Source organism: Anolis carolinensis, chromosome 6, assembly GCF_035594765.1.
Source record: "Anolis carolinensis isolate JA03-04 chromosome 6, rAnoCar3.1.pri, whole genome shotgun sequence".
NCBI lineage: Eukaryota > Metazoa > Chordata > Lepidosauria > Squamata > Dactyloidae > Anolis > Anolis carolinensis.
Genome location: NC_085846.1, coordinates 85,881,256 through 85,902,141, shown reverse-complemented (window position 1 = coordinate 85,902,141; position 20,886 = coordinate 85,881,256). Strand labels below are relative to the sequence as shown.

At 40.5% G+C, this 20,886-nt stretch overlaps 1 protein-coding gene across 1 annotated transcript; it reads right to left on the bottom strand.

Moving 5' to 3' along the window:
* Positions 1-2,334: 2,334 nt before the first annotated feature.
* On the bottom strand, positions 2,335-4,973 carry ferd3l (Fer3 like bHLH transcription factor). Its single transcript, XM_003222140.4, has one exon. It carries the CDS (start codon positions 3,451-3,453, stop codon positions 2,968-2,970), a length of 486 nt encoding a protein of 161 aa, XP_003222188.1. The 5' UTR covers positions 3,454-4,973; the 3' UTR covers positions 2,335-2,967.
* Between the last annotated feature and the right edge of the window lie 15,913 nt (positions 4,974-20,886).

The window sequence follows — 20,886 nt, the reverse complement described above, 5'->3', positions numbered from 1 at the left end:
TATGTGCAAGCAGGTAATGAGCAAAGGAAAGGGCAACAAATACTACGGTGAGGATGGACAAGTGGATTGAGTTACAAGTAATGCATAGGGCTTGGAATAAGACATTTGAAAGCAAAAAGTTCAAAATTATTTCTTGCAATATAAAAAGAAGGAATCTTGTTGTCCCCTCCAGATTTTAAATTCCTATCAGCAAACGTTTACGTGCACTATAACCCAATTCTTTAGATGCATGAAAACTTATGTGAAAATAAACTGAGTGTAAGCATATTACAAAGCAATTTCTCATTCTTATCAAAATACCACGACTCTCTGAAAAGTATTTCACCATAAGCCAGTTGTCACTTGAAAAAATAATTTACATTACATAACATGATCATCAGTTTTGCCTTTGGTTGGCAGACATGGTGTGAAATCAATACATAAGGCAATTCTTGACACAAAGAAAGTACAAAAGCTGTACAAAAGAGGACATCTGTACAAGTTTCCATACATTAGACTAAGTGCTTAAAACAACATACATACAGTATGAGACTTGAAGTTGACTAGAGTCATGCTGGAAGCTGTAGACATTCCTAGATAGGGTTTCTCTCAGATAGAAACAACAGCAATATCTTTATTAATGGTTTTTCACTTTCAAGGAAGTTGTGTTCCCTTAATGCCGGCAAATGTGGAGGGCTGAGGGTATTGTAGTTGCAAAACCCTAATACTTCACTTAAAAAATAGAAAAGATATGTGTGTGAAAACATCTCCCTTGCCCCAAATTAAAGACTCAGAGATCTATAAGCTTATGTCTCTACTTCTTAACTTTAGGACAACACAGGCTATGGATTCACACCACATTCCTCAGTGAAGCTTGGCTTTTTTGGCCCCAGTCCTCTCCTCTTATCTCATCTTTTACTTTCCCATTTGGGTTTAGGTTCTTTAAATGCAAAGAGGCATTTAATGTTACTATAGTTTGAACCTGAGCGCTTTTTTTATTTTTTAGGACTTAAGGTGGCCTTATTTGGATCCTCCAAAGCCTTGATTTTATTTGGGATCCTTTCCTACATCTCTCCCGACACCAACCCATCTCCCTTTCCCTTCTCTGAGTCATCTTTTAAGAATCTTTAAGATTTCCTGGTTCTCATTACCAGCCTGGCTTCAGGGAGCTCTTTTCTTTCTGAAAGATCCAACACAAGCAGGATTTCCCTCGAACTATAGAAATCCCTGGTGATGAGGCCACTTTTAGTGTTGTAATCCAAGAAATTGTCAGCCACCATGGTCTCATCAAGATAGATCTGTTCTCCTTTCCATTCATTTGCCAGCAGGCGCTTTGAGGATTCCATGACCGAAATGGCTTCACTCTGAAAACAGTGGAATTTCAGACATGAAACAGCCAGGCCCAGCTAGCACCTCACAACAAAGGATGCCCCCAGGCATAAATCAGCAAGTTCTTGAAGCTGCAAGGGTTTTCAATGTTAATCAAGGTGATCAATTGCAGCATTAGCACTTGCCTCCAACAGACAAGAGTTCTTTCTCCCAACTTGGACCTTCCGCAGATATATAAACCTTTCCAATATACCTCACAACCTCTGAGGATGCCTGTTATAGACGTGAGCGAAACTTCAGGAGAGAATGCTTCTGGAGCATGATCACACAGCCTGGAAAATTAACTCAGTTGGTTGACCATCTCCCTGAAATGTTTAAGGTGTGCATTTCTGCATGACCAGAAGTGGGACTTGATGATCTTTGTTGTCTCTTCCAGCTCTGATTTTTCTGAGGTCAACTGTAAAGAGTACTGCAAAGTAGTGCAGGAAAGAATACTTTTGGAACATGGACATACAACCTGGAAAACTCACAGCAACCCAGTGATTCCGACCATGGAAGCCTTGGACAACACACAGATCTGTTCTCTTTTCCATCCATTTGCCAGCAGGTGCTTTCAGGATTCCATGACCAAAATGCTTTATTTTATTTTTTTCGTATCAGGAGCAACCGGAGTTGCTTATGGAGTGAGAGAATTGGCCTTTTGCAAGGACGTTGCCCAGGGGACGCCCGGATGTTTTGATGTTTTATTATCCTGCAGGGCCATAGCCAGAAAAAAATTGCGGGGGAGGGGGTTGAAAATTTCGGGGGGGGGGGGGGGTTGAACCCCTAGCACCCCCCACCCCCACTACAAACCTGTCAATATTTGCTTGAGATAGTGCCTGGAGGGACTTAATGTTTTGCGTCTCATAGATTTAGCATGGGGATTTGGTTAACCAGTTAAAATTCATGAGCAAACCAGGTTTTTTTTATAACCTGAAAATTTGGGGGGGGGGGGGTTGAACCCCTAACCCCCCCCCCCTCGCTACAGGCCTGCTTGTGGGAGGCTTCTCTCATGTCCCCGCATGGAGCTGGAGCAGATAGAGGGAGCTCATCTGCGTTCTCCCAGGGTGGGATTCGAACCTGGCAGCCTTCAGGTCAGCAACCTTCAAGTCACGAGGCTTTTATCCCCTAGGCCACCGGAGGCTCAAAATAACTTATGCTTACATAGCACTTGGCCAAGTTTCTTCTGTGGATGGGGGGATTCTGTGAGTGACAGCCCACAAAGGGAACTTTCCAGGCTCTTTCTTGAATGTTTCCTTCCAGCTTCACCTGTTGTCGGGTGTGGTTGTCTATAAAAAGACCTTGCCTAGTAGCAGTGCAGAGAAAGGGCTTGCTGAAGATCTACCTCCCCGTGTTGTCCAGGTTGGGGAGAATTCAGTAGTTCACAAAAAATCTAACTTTGTTCAAGCTCTTTTTAGGAAGCATCCTTCCAGCTCCTAGTGGCAGCGGAGTCGGTGGTGTGTGGATTCTGGGGAAAGCAGTCCACAAAAGTTGCCCAGAGTTTCCCTCCCATCTCGCCCTGGTTGGGAAAGATTCTGTCTCTCCCTGTGCCGCTTCTTGCTATCTCTTGGGCACCTACCTGTGCCTGTTTTCTCGGCTGGCATCTCTCTCTTCTTTTCTCTACTTGGCCCCCGTTTCCCCCCGCAGCAGCTCCGTCATGAAAGCGATATAAACGATGGCGAGGCGCAAGGTCTCGATCCGCGAGAGCCGCTTCTCGTAGGCGAAGGTGGGCACCTTCTTCCTCAGCTGGTCGAAGGCTTCGTTGAGGCTGAACATCCGCCGCCTCTCCCTCACGTTGGCGGCCTGGCGCTGCCGGTGGGTGATGACCCTCTTGCGCTTGGCTCGCACCAGGAAAGTGGCCTTCCTCCCTCGCCCTTCCTCCTCCTCTTCCTCCTCTTCCTCTGTCTCCGGATCTCCTACACCCAAGTGCCCATCTTCTCCTGTTCCCGCCGCTGAGAAGCTTCTAGGATGCAAAGGATCCCCAGAGGTGGAGAAAGCATAGAAGTCCAGCATCTCCTCTTGAGGTTGACTCTCATCTTGCATCATGAAAGGCGGAGAAGGAGAAAGAGGAGGCCACTGGGACTGGTGAATGTCATGGTGGGCCATTGCTTGTCCTTAGTGAGCCTTTTCATGGAGAGAGGCTGCCCGCTCCTTCTTTCTTCACAGCCAATTTCTTTAGCCTTGGCAAAAAGGAGAGCCCAGGTTGGGTATCCCCTTCCCTTTCCAAAACAAGCAGGCAAGGAGAACTGGATTAAAGGCTTTCCAAAGGGGATGAGATGCAAAGCGACAGGCCAGAAAAGGTGGATGGTGGATGGGAAGCAAAACAAGGTGCCGTCTTGGCAAAAATGTCCACTCTCTTGGAGATATGCTTTCCCCAGCCGCCACCAAAAAGGATTTCTCTCCCCCTGGAAGAAGATGAGCAAGGCCTGGTTGGGGAGGGAGGGGGGAGTCTGAGGATCAAGGGGGAGAGGAAGAGAAATGCGTTTGAGCCGCCTTTTGAATGGATGTCAAGACAAGCCGAAGGATGCCTTTAATGATGCAACCTGCGCGCCCAAGGGTCACCGGGCAATGTTTGCCCCGTCTCCCTGCGCAATGGGAAAGGAATGGCAGGCTCTCCATTAGCCTAAGCAAGCAGGGGAAGGGGCTGGGAGGGGAGGCCAGAAGAAAAGCCCCCCTTTCATTCCTAAAGAGTCACTCTGGGAGTCATCCCACACAAAGGCGGACCCTTCTTCTGGCCAAAGTGTGCAAACATGGGCCCAGCAGGGCAGGCAATCGTTTGCTACTGAGTCTGGAAAGACTTGATCCAGAAATTGTGGCTGAAAAAGATATACAGAAACATCACAAACAGCCCCTCCTTCTCATCAATGACATAGCCAAACTGGTTTTTTCTTGATGTCTTGGTTTTTAGGCCTGTTCCTGGGATTATTTGGGGCTCTGAGGCAGAAAACTGTGATTGACTAGACCACATCAGCTGTACTTTCATAGATCTTGGGTTGCTGTGAGTTTTCTGGGCTGTATTTCGGTGCTTCACCAAACTACAAATCCTATAGTGCCATATTTTATTTATTTATTTACAGCATTTATATTCCGCCCTTCTCACCCTGAAGGGGACTCAGGGCGGATCACATTACACATATAGGCAAACATTCAATGCCTTTTAACATAGAACAAAGACAAGACAAACATAGGCTCCGAGCGGGCCTCAAACTCATGACCTCCTGGTCAGAGTGATTCATTGCAGCTGGTTGCAGCTGGCTTGCTCTTTAGCCTGCGCCACAGCCCGGGCCCATAGAAGTGAGTGCTTCACTGAAGTGAGTGCTTCAGTGTTGGAAGTCATGGCAAAGGGTGCACGGGTGTGGGGAAGGGATTTTTGTGTGTGTGTGTGTGTGTGGGATAGGAGTTTCGAGTCTATTGTGTGTAATACGTCATGTATTGTTGTTTGAATGTTACGGTGAACTCTTATATTTAATTTTAAAAAAATGAGTAGAAACTTAGACTGAAAGTAGTGACTAACGTAGAAACAGCAAGTCTATGTTTTAAGTTAAGTGACTGATAATAATACGTATTCAATGTACCTATACACACATATATAATATAATTTACAATAATATATAATATTACAATATATTGTATATGCATATAATATTAATAATATTATTTTGTAATACAATATAATACTAATAATACAATATAATAATGTTAATTATATATTATATTACATGTAATATTAATAATAATATTACAATATATTGATATAGTACAATATAGTAATTTATTGCTATGCTAATAATATAATATTGTATGTAAATTTAATTTGTAAGCCGCTCTGAGTCCCCTTCGGGGTGAGAAGGGCGGGATATAAATGTATTAAATAATAAATAAATAAAATAGAATTGAGCCATGGAAGTTAAAGTGGTGTCAAATGGCATTAATTCTACAGTGTAGATATAGCCCTGGGCTGGTATAGATCTAACCAGGCTCTAAGGCACTAAAAGATCCCTTTATGCCCTTGGAAGTAAGTCCTGCTGAATTCAATGAGAGGCATGGGTGTATTATCTGTATAGGAGCCTCCGGTGGCTCAGTATGTTAAAGCACTGAGCTGCTGAACTTGCAGATCAAAAGGTCCCAGGTTCAAACCCGGAGAGCGGAATGAGCACCCGCTGTTAGCTCCAGCTTCTGCCAACCTAGCAGTTTGAAAACATGCAAATGTGAGTAGATCAATAGAACTGGTGGGAAGTCTGCGTTTCATGCAGTCTTGCCGGCCACATGACCTTGGAGGTGTCTACGGACAATGCCGGCTCTTCGGCTTAGAAATGAAGATGAGCACCAACCCCCAGAGTCGGACACGACTGGACTTAATGTCAGAGGAAACCTTTACCTTTACCTATGGCCATGTTGCAGAAGCATTCTCTCCTGATGTTTCACCCACATCTATGGCAGGCATCCTCAGAATTTAATTTTAAGCACCTTAGAGACCAGATAATACACAGCGTTTCCAGCATCTACTCAGCTTGTAACTCTATCAAAAAAAGAGATCAGATTAGTCTGGCATAGGAGGACGGATGTCCTGTAATGAAAGGGAGGCTACAAAAGCTGGATTAAGTACACTGGACAGCTCCCGGAACTCTGTCTCATCTAAGGGCGATGCAACAGGTAAATATTTTGCCCCACACTTCTACTCGCCTTCTTTTTATTGCTTAAGTATTTCTTAAAGCACAAGATCCCAGATGTGGTGACTTGGCCCCTTTGCAGTGAAAAAGTTCATCACAATAGTTTTCTTGTAGTGGCCAGCTTGATTTTGCTTCTGAGGCTGTGCTTCCTTAAAATTGCTTCTATTCTGAGCACCCTTTATTTGGGATTGTTGATTTTTAGTGATCAGTACTGTGCCATTACTTTACTGTCATCTTCTGTGTGACCCAATGCATGACTATTTAAAAATATACCCACTGGGGTCAATTGGATGCACTTCTAGTAAAGGTAAAGTTTTTACCCTGACATTAAGTCTAGTCATGTCCAAGTCTGGGGATTGGTGATCATTTCCATTTCTAAGCCAAAGGCCGGCGTTATCTGTAGATACCTCCAAGGTCATGTGGCCGGCATGATTGCATCGAGTGCCATTACCTTCCCTCCAGAGTGGTACATACTGATCTACTCACATTTGTGTGTTTTTGAATGGCTAGGTTGGCAGAAACTGGGGCTAACAGCGGGTGCTCACCCCACTCTCTGAATTTAAACTGCCAACCTTTTGGTCAGCAAGTTCAGAAGCTCAGTGGTTTAACCCACTGTGCCACCAGGGATTGCAACCTGATTTCTAAAAAACAAACAAGAAATTCTGGAAGACTAAAATTGACAATTCAAAACTTGTTAATAATTGCTGAAAAGAATAAATATTTTCAGACTTATTGTCTTAAGGATGTGAATATCCTTGTTCTAGAAAATGTGGCACACTGGGTTGTATTTTGTTGTTGTTCTTTAAATGAAAGGACATAAAAGTGTATAGTGACTGAATAGAACCCACAATAATATATCCTGACCCATCAGTACAGATAATAATAATAATAATAATAATAATAATAATAATAATAATAATAATAATAATATTTTTTCGTGTCAGGAGCAACCGGAGTTGCTTCTGGAATGAGAGAATTGGCCGTCTGCAAGGACATTGCCCAGGGGATGCCAGGATGTTTTGATGTTTTACCATCCTTGTGGGAGGCTTCTCTCATGTCCCCGCATGGAGCTGGAGCTGATAGAGGGAGCTCATCCGTGCTCTCCCCGGGTGGGATTCGAACCTGGCAGCCTTCAGGTCAGCAACCCAACCTTCAAGTCACGAGGCTTTTATCCCCTAGGCCACCGGAGGCTCCAATAATAATAATAATAATGATAATAATAATTTTTTTAACCCACCCTTTCTCACCGAAGGGACTCGGGGCAACTTCCAAAAACAAAAATGGCAAACATTCAATGCCATGAACAAACATTTAACAAACAGTTAAAACAAACAGTTAAAAATAAGCAAATTAAACAACCTTGACTAAAACATATAGTCAATTGACCTCATAAATAACACATTAGGCAGTTAAAATCTGTATAAAAATATCAAAATATGAAAATGTGGCTTTCCAATAGGTTAAGGTAATATAATCATGACATCTAACTAGTATCCCTCCATTGCCATTTGTCCTGGTTTGTCTGGAATGAAGAGAGCCAATCCCCCTTCTTGCAACTATCTATGGCGACCCAAGGGCAGACCTATCATGGGTTTTTCTTCCCAAGGTTCATTCAGAGGAGGTAAGTCTTTGCCTTCTTCTGAGGCTGAGGGAGTGTGGCTTGCCCAGGGTCACCTAGCGGGCTTTCATGGCCAAAATGGGGTTTTGTACCTGCTCTCCAGATTCATAGTCCAACCCAGAAACAACTACACCACACTGGCTCTAAACTGTGTTGTAATTTTATTTCAGCATTCATTTCTCAAACAGAAAGAGATAAAAACCTAGCCACAATGTCAAATATGATCAGGTTTGGAGGCAATATAGGCTACTCAGGATATTTTCTGTGTCTGTACCCCAACCAAACATTCCAGCATTTTTTTAAAAAATTGAACCCTGGAAGCCTAAGGGACTACAAAGATGGCTTTTTGAGCTGCATGAGAACACACTTGCCCCATTCTTGCTATGTGTCAGTAGTCAGATGATCACCAGCAAGTGTTATATGGCAATTTAAAACTTAGCAACAGAAAATATTAATTATCCTCATGATGTACAATTAGGAAACAGTGCACCAGTCACACGGAGTCTTAGGAACATTGATAGCTGTCTTACACTGACTGATGCACCTAGTTCAGACTTGCTCCACTGTTCTCCAACTGGAGTGTTTTCCCAGTCCCTATCTAGAGATGCCAGACACTGACCCTGGAAAAATTTGGATGTAAATCAGGTCACCAGGCACTGAGATCCCATCATTCCCAGAGGCATTTATTTTGCGTGTTCATGCAAAAGTTTCAGAAAAGTGTCAGAATCATATACATCTGAATGTTTTTATTCCCCTTGGAATAGCAGGGGTCATATGAGGGATGGAAAAAGTTCTACTTTGATAGATGCAAATGACCACTTTGAGATGTGCAAGCAAATAACATTTGGAAGCACAAGTTGAATTCGCATGTTTTTTTAAGCAGCTAAAATAATTGCAATCAGCCTAGAAACTGATCTGTCTGTAATTCCCAGGAGTTGTCTTGGATGTCTCTACCACCCTTGCAATAAGACTACCACCCTTGCAATTTCTGATATAGTAGCAAAATGATCTAAGTTTAATATCCAGTAATGTATGCATGGCTGGTATCCTGTTAGTTAATACTACTGTATATATTTATATATTTATATAATTATGTACAATTCTTTAAAAAATCAGTCAAAAATTCAACTAATCCACAGGTCAGTGTAACTCTTACCAAAAAAAGGAACAACTCTGAGTAGAATACCGAAAGACAAAAATGTAGTCAGTCCTGGGAGAACCAAAAAAAGGTTCTCACCCTACACTATCTTCTGCAGCACCTCTTCTGATCTTTTTCAATTCCTGAGTGTGAAAATAACCAAGGGTAGCTGGCCGCCTGGGCAGTGCTGCCATTTTTGCCTGGCTGTGGAATGACCCTTGATTTATTCACAAGTCATATCAACATCTGTAATTTTGATCTCAAAACCTGCCCTTGACTTGTACAAGAGGTAGGCTTATACATGAGTACACATGGTACAAAGCAAACCTGTTGATTCAATTGTCAACGCATAGTTAAATCCAGTTTGATTCATTGGCTTTACTCTAATTAGGACTAGTAACAGGGATTAGATGTCTCTCTCTGTGTGAAAGAGAGACATAATGTGAGTGAGAGTTAGAATGAGAATTATTAGAATTAGAATGAGGAGAGCGGTTGCATTTCATTACTTTTAAAATTACTGCTGTTGTTGTAGTTTTGGTGGGCCAATCCAACATTGAATATTGAACTCCAAATGCAAAGTCTCAGATCAATCAAAGAAAAATGCAAAGCAGGCCTCTGTTGATAGTGTGATGTGAGTCATTGTATATGAAGTGATCTATGAATGACATTTACTCTTAAATCAAATCCTTCAGGGGAATAATTAAAACAGGGCAAGTATTAAGGAAGGAATGTCAGCCATAGCTTTGGATTTCCTGACTTTCTATCCGTTGGTGTGGAAAGTGTAACAAGTGTTTAAACACACTTCCTTTCATATTGGTCCTTTTAGTTTAAATGGTATTTGTTAAAATGCCAAATATAATAAAAGACATTTTCATTTTATGTTTCTTATCAATGTGTTAAATTTTTACAAAATTATTACGACTGTTTTAGCAAGTTATACCATTTATCACTTTTTTTCTGTGTCAGAAGCGACTTGAGAAACTGCAAGTTGCTTCTGGTGTGAGAGAATTGGCTGTCTGCAAGGATGTTGCCCAGGGGATGCCCAGATGTTTGTTTTTTTAAAATGTTTTTACCATCCTTGTGGGAGGCTTCTCTCACTGCTTGGCAAATATTGACACATGAATATATGCAGTAGCATTGCTGGATGGGTGCAAGGGATACAGAGGATACCGGGTGACACCATCAGAGGCTGGTAACACCTGTTGGGGTGGTTGTTCATTGTCTGTTTTAAGACCTCCCCACCCCCAATGATGCCCTCTTTCAATATAGGGTGCTTCAGCCTGCTGACCACTGCTAACCAATATAGGGGCTGAGGGAGATCCCTGATATAGGGACTCAAGGTGGCTCACAATCAGTATAAAACAATGCAAATCAAACAGTGTAAGTACATTAAAACATAAACATAAAAAATAAAAACCAATTAAACAATTTGTGTCATTAAAACCATCAAACATCAAAATATTAAAATGCCTCAACACTTCCCACCAAAAAACAACACTGGATCCCTCCCTCTGCCAGTGTCCAACTTTTGATTGTTTCTGATTATAGTTGTTTTGTTAGATGAAAACATAATTTTGCATAACCGCTGTAGGAAATACAGGAAACAGGTTAGAAGCAGGTGCTACTATTTCTGATGAAGCTTTAGCATAAAAATGTGCACTTACTATTTCCAAGACATTTTCTTGGCAAAGAAAATATATGCAAATATTCTTTCTTTAAACAGACCTACTAAAGACACATATCGTTTTGAATTTGTGCCAAAGAGGATGCATTGAATTCTGGATGTAAATAGGAAGTGAACCAATTCTAGCTGAAGAAAACCTTTTCAGACTTACAGACGGAAAGAGGAATGCATCCACATGTAATACAGTGTTGTTATGTTATTGTATGCAATCCTGGGATTTGTAGTTTGGCGAGGCATCAACATTCTTTGGCAGAGAAGGCTAAATACCTTGTAAAACTACAACCCCCAGGATTCCATAACACTAAGCCATAGCAGTTAAAGTGATGCCAAACTGCATTAATTCTATAGTGTAGAATTGGGTTATTCTGGGTTGTTGTGCATTTTCCAGGCTGTATGGCCATGTTCCAAAAGCATTCTCTCCTGATGTTTCACCCACATCTAGGGCAGGTATCCTCAGAGGTTGTGAGGTACCTCACAATCTCTGTGCCTTCTATAGATGTTGGTGAAAAGTCAGGAGAGAATGCTTCTGGAACATGGCCATACAGCCCAGTAAATGCACAACAACCCAGTGATTCCGGTCATGAAAGCCTTCGACAACACATCATTTATATTTCATAAGTGCCTGGGAAAGCCCCATAGATGTTTTTCTGAATCCATGTCAGGAAACAAATGGGGCATGATTGTACTTAAACATCTAAACAGATAAATGAAACATCTGGTGCATCTATTACTCCCTGAAGTTCCTTGATATTTGGCCCACTCTCTAACCTACCGGGAAAAAAGAATTATGTTGATTGCAAAACCTGCAAATGTGTTCAAATCAAAGTCAAAATAATAATATGACAGAGATTTTGGTGGCCCTTCCATACTATACAGCTATAGCATGATGATGATTCATTCCACTTTAATTAACATGGCTACTTTTTATGAATCCTGGGGTTTGTAGTTTGGTGAGAAATTTAGAGCTCTGTGGGTGAAAAGTCTGATTCCTCCCCTCAAACTGCAATTTCCAAGAAGCTGCCATGTACAATTTACTTTTTCGCTTTCAACACAGTTTGCCTCCAGTGAAGTAAATTAGAGGCAAAGGAGGAAAATGGGAAGAGGGGATGGAAACAGATACTGTATTTTAAAAAAGCTGAAAAGTGGAATGACAGAAAATTGATTGGGGCAGTTGCTGCCAAAATCAGGACAGTTGGATGATATTTTTCGTTGGACTGCTTTGAATCATTTTTGCCCAGCATCATATTTCCTCAGAGAAGGCACACAGTATCCTAAACCAGGATAGAGCTATTAATCAACATTACAGCAGAAATAAATGATCATTCTGGAAAAAAATGGCCTGCAGTTATATGCCTCTCTCTTCCCCTTCCATTACAAATCAAGTCATATTGACATGTTTGTGAAAAACGGAGACATTAAAATAATTGTCTCTCTTCCTGATAAACATGATCTAGGCTGTGCTTTCTAACTGCAGCAAGCAGGTGCTGGCACAAAGGCAGCCAGGACTCTCAGTGGACCCAGCCTTGTAGCCTTTCCTTTCAGTGTTTCGGAGCTTGCAGATGCAACCTTGTCATTGCCATTTGTCACACATTTTTGCTGCTCTTTTATCTTACTGTAGCTTCTCCTCCCAGCCTGTTGCTTTCGAATGATAGCCAGGAACAAAGCTCAGTGTCAATTGGCAATAGATGGAGGTAATGTCCCACAGGGGGGTAGAAATCATACATGGATTCAATATGTTGACAATCTCATGGCTCTCAGCTGTGCAAGGGTTCAGCTGTTTAGGAAAACTAACAGTGCACCATTGCCAGCATTTTGGCTACATCTGTCCTGGCTGCATCTTTAGATTTCGGAGCTTGTGTTCTGATATCCAGAGATTTTAAGCAGGCTTATGTAATACATCTTTGCTTCCTCATTGCATATTTTTTGAATAGCAATAAGCAGCAATTACCTTACTTACTCGAATATAACGCTCACCTTTTTGTCTAAATGACCTCGCCAAAATTAGGGTGCACATTAGAGTTGCATCATACGTTAATCTTAGTGCTGAGCCAAAGCAAAGGGGTAAGCTGCTCCTCTTTGAAGGATGCCACATTTAATTTAATGGCCATGGATCAATGCTATGCAATCCTGGGATTTGTAGTTTACTGAGTTATCAGCATTCTTTGGTAGAGAAGGCTCAAGACGTTTTAAAATTATAGCCCCCATGATCCTATAGAGCAGGCATGGGCAAACTTTGGCCCTCCAGGTGTTTTGGACTTCAACCCCCACAATTCCTAACAGCTGGTAGGCTGTTAGGAATTGTGGGAGTTGAAGTCCAAAACACCTGGAGGGTTGAAGTTTGCCCATGCCTGCTCTGTAGCATTAAACCCAGGCAGTTAAAATGGATTCATTCTACAGCATAGATAGACTCCAAGGTTTTCTTTTCCATTGCTGGAAGGTGGAAGGTGTTTTGTTTTCAAAGAAGGAATTCTATGCAGGAAGAAACAGTAATGACAAAATTACAAAGAGGGGCACTTTTTGCCGCTGCGGATTACATTTGGCAGCAAATACTTTTTTTGGTTTCAGAGTTTTGAAAGTTGAAGTGTGCATTAAATTTGATGGCGTATTAGATGGCAGTTTGGACTGATGAATGACTCTTTCATTGTTCCATTGCAGATTTATTGAAGATTATGAGTCTTACTAGGTTAATCAAAAGTACAACTGCAAAGCAAGAAGGCAAGTGAACAAATAAATAACATCTCAATTGTACCAACAGAAGTAAGCCTCACCATGCACCTAAGGGGACTTTCATTTTATTAGGGAATACAAAGAATGGAGACTGGGAGAAATGGAGGAGGAATATTTGAAGGTGCATCTACACTGTAGAGTTAATGCATTTTGAGCCACTTTAACTGCCATGAATAACATCTATGGAATCCTGGGATTTGTAGTTTGGGGAAGCATCAGTACTTTTTGGCAGAGAAAATTAAAAACCTTGTAAAACAACAATGTTCACGATTCCAAAATAACAGCAGCTGCTCAAGTGGTGTCAAATGGCATTAATTTAAGACTGAAGATGCAGCATAAGACATATCTGACTCAGATATGTCTTATGATGCATCTTCAGTCTTAAATTAGATAATCAGATAATCTGAGTAAGACAATTAACTTCTAATGTAAAGAGGAATCTCGATATCTGAATCCCTAGTTATTAGAGGTTTTAAGGGTTAAACTGCAACTTGAACCACATAGAGAAATGAACTGGCAGATGGTACTGTTATTTTAGCACAGTGGTTCTCAACCTTTCAAATGCTGCAACCCCTTAATACAGTTCCTCATGTTGTGGTGATCCCCAACCAGAAAATTATTATTTTTTGCTTTTTCATTACTGTAATTTTGCTACTGTTATGAATCGTAATGTACCGGTAAATATCTGATATGCAGGATGTATTTTCATTTACTGGACCAAAAATTGGCACAAATATCCCATATGCCCAAATTTGAATACTGGTGGGGATTGATTTTGCTATTTGTGAGTTGTAGTTGCTGGGATTTATAGTTAACTTTCTATCAAAGAGCATTCTGAACTCCACTAATGATGGAATTGAACCAAAATTGGCATACAGAACTCCTATGACCATCAGAAAATACTGGAAGGATTTGTTGGGCATTGACCTTGAGTTCTGGAGTTCACCTACATCCAGAGAGCACTGTGGACTCCAAACAATGATGGATCTGGGCCAAACTTGGCACAAATATCCCGTACGCCCAAATTTGAATACTGGTGGGGATTGATTTTGTCATTTGAGAGTTGTAGTTCCTGGGATTTATAGTTTATGTACAATCAAAGAGCCCCTTGAACCCCACCAATGATAGAATTGGGCCAAACTTTCCATACAGAACCCCCATGACCAATAGAAAATACTGGAGGGATTTGGGTTCCTAAGACCATCAGAAATATGGGTTTCTGATAGTCTTTGGTGACCCACCTGAGATCCCCCTCACAACCCCCCCCCCAGGGGTCCCAACCCCCAGGTTAACATTATCAGCTACAACCAATAATGTTCCAAACTTGGTCACTCTTTTCCTTTATCTTCCTGACTTGACATAGACTTTAAAAGAAGAGTGGGCCTGTGGATTGGTGGCCTTCCAGGCATTATGCTGAATGGTAAAGCAAGGTGGAAATTGTAGCCTACAACATCTAGAAGGCCAAGGATTTTCCATCTCTTTTTTAGGTTAAAGTAAGGTTTTCCCCTGACATTGTCTAGTCGTATCCGACTCTGAGGGTTGGTGCTCATTTCTAAGACGAAGAAATGGCATTGTCCGTAGACACCTCCATGGTTAGGTAGCCAGCATGACTGCATGAAGTGCTGTTACCTTCCTGCTAGAGCAGTACCTATTGATCTACTCACATCTGCATGTTTTCAAACTGCTGGGTTGGCAGAAGCTGGGGCTAACAGCAGGAGCTCACCCCACTCCCCAGATTCGAACCGCCGACCTTTCAGTCAGCAAGTTCAGCAGCTCAGCGGTTTGACCCACTGTGCCACTGGGGGCTCCAATCCCTCGTTAATGTACACAAAATTGAGAAATGTGCAACTCGAAGCTTACATTCAGTTCCAAACTCTTTTTAAAAATAAATTCTCCATCACACCCAGTCTCTAAGAATTAAAAAAATGCCACCCAGAATTACAACATAAATTATGACTGTGATCAGACCATCTCTCTCTCCTGAAAAGGGCTCTGATGAAACAGGTAGAAAGAAGTTAAGGTAAGCACAAAAGAAAGAGTATAAAGATGTGGTAGGAATCCTCATATTTGCAGAGATTGGGTATGGTCAATGTGATACCTATAGCCCAATCATTCCTTAAAGAGGCCATTGTCTCAGAATGAATGATAATGACATAATGGTAAGTTGGTATAACTCAATAAAAGGTTTATAAGCTTGAGCGGGGTTGGTTCTTCATCTTGCTATCATTTGCAATCTATCAATACAAGATTTTTCTATCTACCCATCCATCCAGATGGTTGACGTTATATGTGATTGCAGGAAAGCTCTGATATAAAATGCCTATGGCTTACTGGATTACCCCTTGGCCACATGTTTCAAATTATTATTATTTTTGAAAGAACCACCACAATCTTGCAACAAAAGAACAAGACTTTATTGTACGACAGGGTTGCAGATGTGGAAAGGTGCTCATAATGAAGTCCTTTTTTTATCTTTGTGCATCAGGAATGCCAAAGGATCTCTGAAGTCACCAGAAACTAATGCTAGACAGTCTTTGGCTGGTGATTAATATTCAGGAAAAAAATATTCTTTTTCAAAACTCTATGCCATTCATCATCATATTGTCATTCATGTAATCCTGAAATGATTTACAAGTCCAGATTTCCCCCCTTAATTTCTAAAGCAATGCAAAGACATCAAAGAGTTTCAAATGCAAACTTCAAAGGGACAGTCCAAATCAAAGATTGCTCGCAAAGAAAATTTAGTTCATTTAATATCCTCTGGTTTTCTCAGGATTAAGTTACAGCATATAAAATTCTTGGAATCTGGGTAAGGAAGCTGTACTGTGTATTTATTGTTTTTAAATATATATTTCTTCTATGGGGAAATATTTCTGTGGTCAAAGGGATGTTATCCTACTGTCCCCAGTTTATCAGATCCTAAATTGAATTCTCCTGGGCATCAAAGACACAGTGATATCATGAAATAGGAAATACTGCAACGTGCTATAGAAAGAAAGTATTCAGGTACATGTTTATGATATAACCCAGAAAGTAACGCTTAAGATTAATCCTCTTAGATTATCTCACTTCTGTGGTATTGCTTTGCCATCAAATTATATGGTATGATTTGATGAATTTTTGTCTATACAATTACCAGAATTCCCAGATGATCCAGGGAGTTTGGTGAGAGAAGAAACAGAAATTTAAATAAGCCATTAATCGTTTTTTAAAAAACATTTATCCACTTTGTGCCTTGTGAGGTTATTACCCAAAATCATGTTGTCGAAGGCTTTCATAGCCGGAATCACTAGGTTGCTGTGAGTTTTCCAGGCTGTATGGCCGTGTTCCAGAAGCATTCTCTCCTGACGTTTTGTCCACATCATTGGCAGGCATCCTGAGAGGTTGTGAAGGATATTGGAAATCAGGGAAGTGAGGATTATATATCTGTGGAATGTTCAGAGTGGGAGAAAGAACTCTTTTTTCTGTTTGAAGCAAGTGTGAATGTTGCAGTTGATCTCCTTGATTAGCATTGCAGCTTCAAAGCTTGGCTGCTTCCCTTCTGGGGGAATCCTTTGTTGGGAAGTGTTAACAGCCAGGCTTTGAAGCTGCAAAGCTATTCAATGCTAATCAAGCTGTCCAATAGCAACATTCATGCTTGCCTCAGGCAGACAAGAGTTCTTTCTTCCACCCTGAACATACCACAGATATATAAACCTCACTTGCCTAGTTTCCAACAGACCTCAAAATCTCTGGGGGTGCCTGCCATAGATGTGGGTGAAATGTCAGGAGAGAATGCTTCTGGAACATGGCCATACAGCCCGGAAAACTCACAGCAATACTGGTATATCTTTTAGTTACCTATCATTGGGAAGAAGCTGGAAGTGGCTGATTCTTTTTCTCACTTTGCAAATTCCTAATAAAGAAACATGCATAATTCAGTATGACTATATCTCAGAAATGGGGTTGTTGACCATGCAGCAAAATATAAAATTTTTAAAAAGTTGTAGTGATACCCTTTATCAGGCCAACCAAAAGGTACAAATATATAATGCAAAGTTTGGGAGTTGTGATTTTACAAGTTCTTTAGCTTGTCTCAAAGTGTGCAAGCGCCTCACAAAACTACAGCTGCCATGATCTCATGGCATTGAGCCGTGGCGGTTAAAGTGTAGTCAAACTGAATTAATTCTACAGTGTAGATGCACCTGTGCATTCAGAGACTTCAAAGTAGACATATCCAGAATTACTCCTGAAAAATCAGGACTGGGAGCTGTAGTTTAACAAGATCTTACAAAACTACAGCTGCCATAATTCCATGGCATTGAGCCATGGTAGTTAAAACGGTGTCAAACTACATTAATTTTACAATGTAGAGGCATTCTTAATCAATACAAATGTTGAACAAAATCTCACACAATATTCGGAGCTATGCTCTCCTGGTGAAGACATTTTGGTCCCTGAGGCACAAATAGACTTACACATTTTACAAAAAAGAAATCCGAATTTGCATTCAGTTCCTGGATGCAAGTGTAAACATGATTGAAAGTTAAACTTCCCTTTAAACTAGACAGTATTGCAGAATGTTGGCAATGGCTGAGCATAGCACAGACTGAGCATGCTATATCTCCCATCCCCATATTCTGTCACTTTTTAAAAAAGATCATTAACCCAACCATCCTCACAAATTATGGCCATGCCTGATGACAAGGTTCATATTTCAGCAGGAAGCCTAATCACTCTTCATCTTTTGAAAGTCCTGGGGAATTTAAATCTGACCACTGCAAGGCTCACATACTTAACTTTTGGACTTCCTTTAAGATCGTGTATCATATAAGCACAGCCTTTGCTGTAGAGCCAGGGCCAAGTTGCAAAACTCCTAATTTACAAGGAAGCTTTACCCATGCTTTCCAGTCTGTATCTGCTTGTCTCAATGGCTCTGTGGGGATTGTTGTGGTCTCATTATTCGAGAGACGTGATACATTTTGGGGCATGGGGATTTTTTGAAAAAAGGAGTTTAAGGAGCCCCTTGACAATTGTCCAAGACAGCACCATCAGCTTGTCAGACAGTTCATCTGGTAAATGTGTTTATGGGAGCACATTCTGGCTCTATAAATCTCATCCCTTCAATTGCAGGGGTCTTAAAAGCGTTTGAAACTAGCTTGTTTGCCATGACAATTATGTCATTATATACACAGAGAGATAAAAATGGGGTTTGAGACTCTGGAAGCAGGGATGCTGGACGAAGACCGCAATATAGATATAGTCTTCCAGTAGGAATGTAAAGTCTGGTTGTTCGTAATCTTCAGTCAAAGAGGCAATTTTTCAAGTCACACAACCAAAAAGTGGATTTATAGCAGTAGCAGCATCTATGCAGCTTCAGAGTATCACAAAGCAAGGATGGTATTTCTCATTTGGGGGGGTTATGCTGTGCACAGATTGGGACAACTGACAATGGAGAAAAGAATAGTCATAAAAAGTAGGCAAAGAGGTTATAAATGTCTCCCTATACAAAAAAAAAACCCAACCCAAATAATTTGGCTTCTAGCTAGAATTTAGTTAGGGTTTGGAAACCTAAGTCGGGGTTTAATGTGTGCTTTTCTTGACTTTAGTAAACAATACAAGAATATTTTTTTTTCAGGACGGCTGTACTCCTCCCTATGTCTCATCATACTTAGCAACGGTAGTGCAGTAAATCTTAACAAATAGGCACTTATCATGACAGTCACTGTTGCCGCACCCACAAGGAGAGTAGAAAAATACAGGCATCTTACATACTGTGATTTACACATTTGTATCACTGAAGAATGGATACGAAAGTTTGAATGCCATGGAATCCAGGGATTTGTAGTTTAGCGGGACATCCCCACTATTTAGCAGAAAAGGCTAGTGCCCTTGTTAACAACCCTTATGATTCCAGTGGTATCAAATTGCATTAATTCTACAATGTAGAGCCAGCCCAAAACAATTATAGTACTATGATTCTGTTATGGAATCCTGAGATGTATAAACTGGTGAGGCACTAGACACCTCTGGCTGAGAATTTCGAATTTCCTCCCTATACTCTAAATGCTAGGATTGCATAGGAAACTGTGTAGGCCAGGCATGGGCAAACCTGGGCCCTCTGGGTGTTTTGGATTTCAACTCCCGCAATTCCTAACAGCCGGAAGGTTGTTAGGAATTGTGGGAGTTGAAGCCCAAAACACCCGGAGGGCCCAAGTTTGCCCATACCTGGTGTAGGCTGAACAATCAGAAAACAAAAGTCTTAACTTCTCAAACACCCACATGAACAATTTCGGATTCTGGAGGATTTGGGATTTCAGAGTTCCAAATAAGAGATGCTCAAACCTGTGAGTTTCTGTGTGTATACACATATATACAAGAATACATAAAAATATTTGGCAGAATAATCTTTTAAAAACCCCAAAATAATTAAAGTGTTAAGCATGTAATAAGTTGGAATCAACTTGAAGGCTCATAACAACAATAAAGCAGCACAGACGTTTGTGATGGATCATCTGTGACTGGGGTCAGTTCACATAAGGGAGTGTTTGATGTATCATCTTTTTAAAGATTTTTAGGGATTTTTTTTAAAAAAGGCATGTGATTCATGGGCTTTGTTATGTTTTTTCTGCTGATCCATTGAGCAGCAGCCTTTTTTTTTTTAAACCCAGATGATTTGTTTTCTTATAATGGCAATTTTTCAAAGGCATACTGGGAATCTGTCAGAAAGATCATGCCAACCTTCCATCCCAACTGCCCTGAGTCCAATTTTGAGAAAAGATAGGATATAAATCAAATACTTTATACACTCGAGTATAAGCCTAGTTTTTCAGCCCTTTTTTTAGAACTAAAAAAACTCCTCGTCTTATACTTGGGTGAGGGTCCTGGTGGGCTTATATTCAGGTCGGCTTATTTATTATTTTTCTCTATTATTATTGGTATTATTACATTTATTATTTTACTCTATTATTGTTGTTACTTTTAAATTTATTTTACTCTATTTTTATTATTATTAATACATTTATTATTTTACTCTATTTATTATTACATTTTTTATTTTACTGCATTTATTATTATTATTATTATTATTATTACATTTATTATTTCACTCTATTATTATTAAAAGGACATGTAAGCACATTTACATTGAAGAAGATGAAAATAATGATTTAATCAGAGTTGAACAGTCATATCTTAAATTACAGTTTGATGTAAAGATTCAAAAACATTTAAACTACTGATGCCTCAATGAATGTAATTTTATTGGTTTCTCGGCTTATACTGGAGTCAATGGTTTCCCAGTTTTTTTGTGGTAAAATCAGGTGCCTCGGCTTATATTCGGGTCGGCTTATACTCAAGTATATACGGTACATATTGAACACACATTGAAGTACTGGTCCAATATATCTGATACTTAAAAAAATGGAGATGGATAATTTATGTCAGCACTACTATTCTATTTTTTAAAACTCTTTAAAGTCTGATAAAAGACTGAGGAACCATGAGGACACCATAGGAAGATAACAATGTGGTAACCCTGTGGCAGAGGTGTTGCGGTGAAAACATGCAGCTAAGCCTGGGAAGACATAGCTATGAAGATAACTTGGTGACTTTGGACAATCCAATGTTTCTCAGGCTTATCTAATTCATGGAATTACTATGAGGGTAATTGAGATGTAGTCTGCTGTTTATTAGTCCTTATCCATCATGCTTCTCTAAGCAC

Bases quoted from the DNA above. Each gene is read 5' to 3' on its own strand.
- ferd3l (XM_003222140.4), bottom strand. From the start codon at position 3,453: ATGGCCCACCATGACATTCACCAGTCCCAGTGGCCTCCTCTTTCTCCT.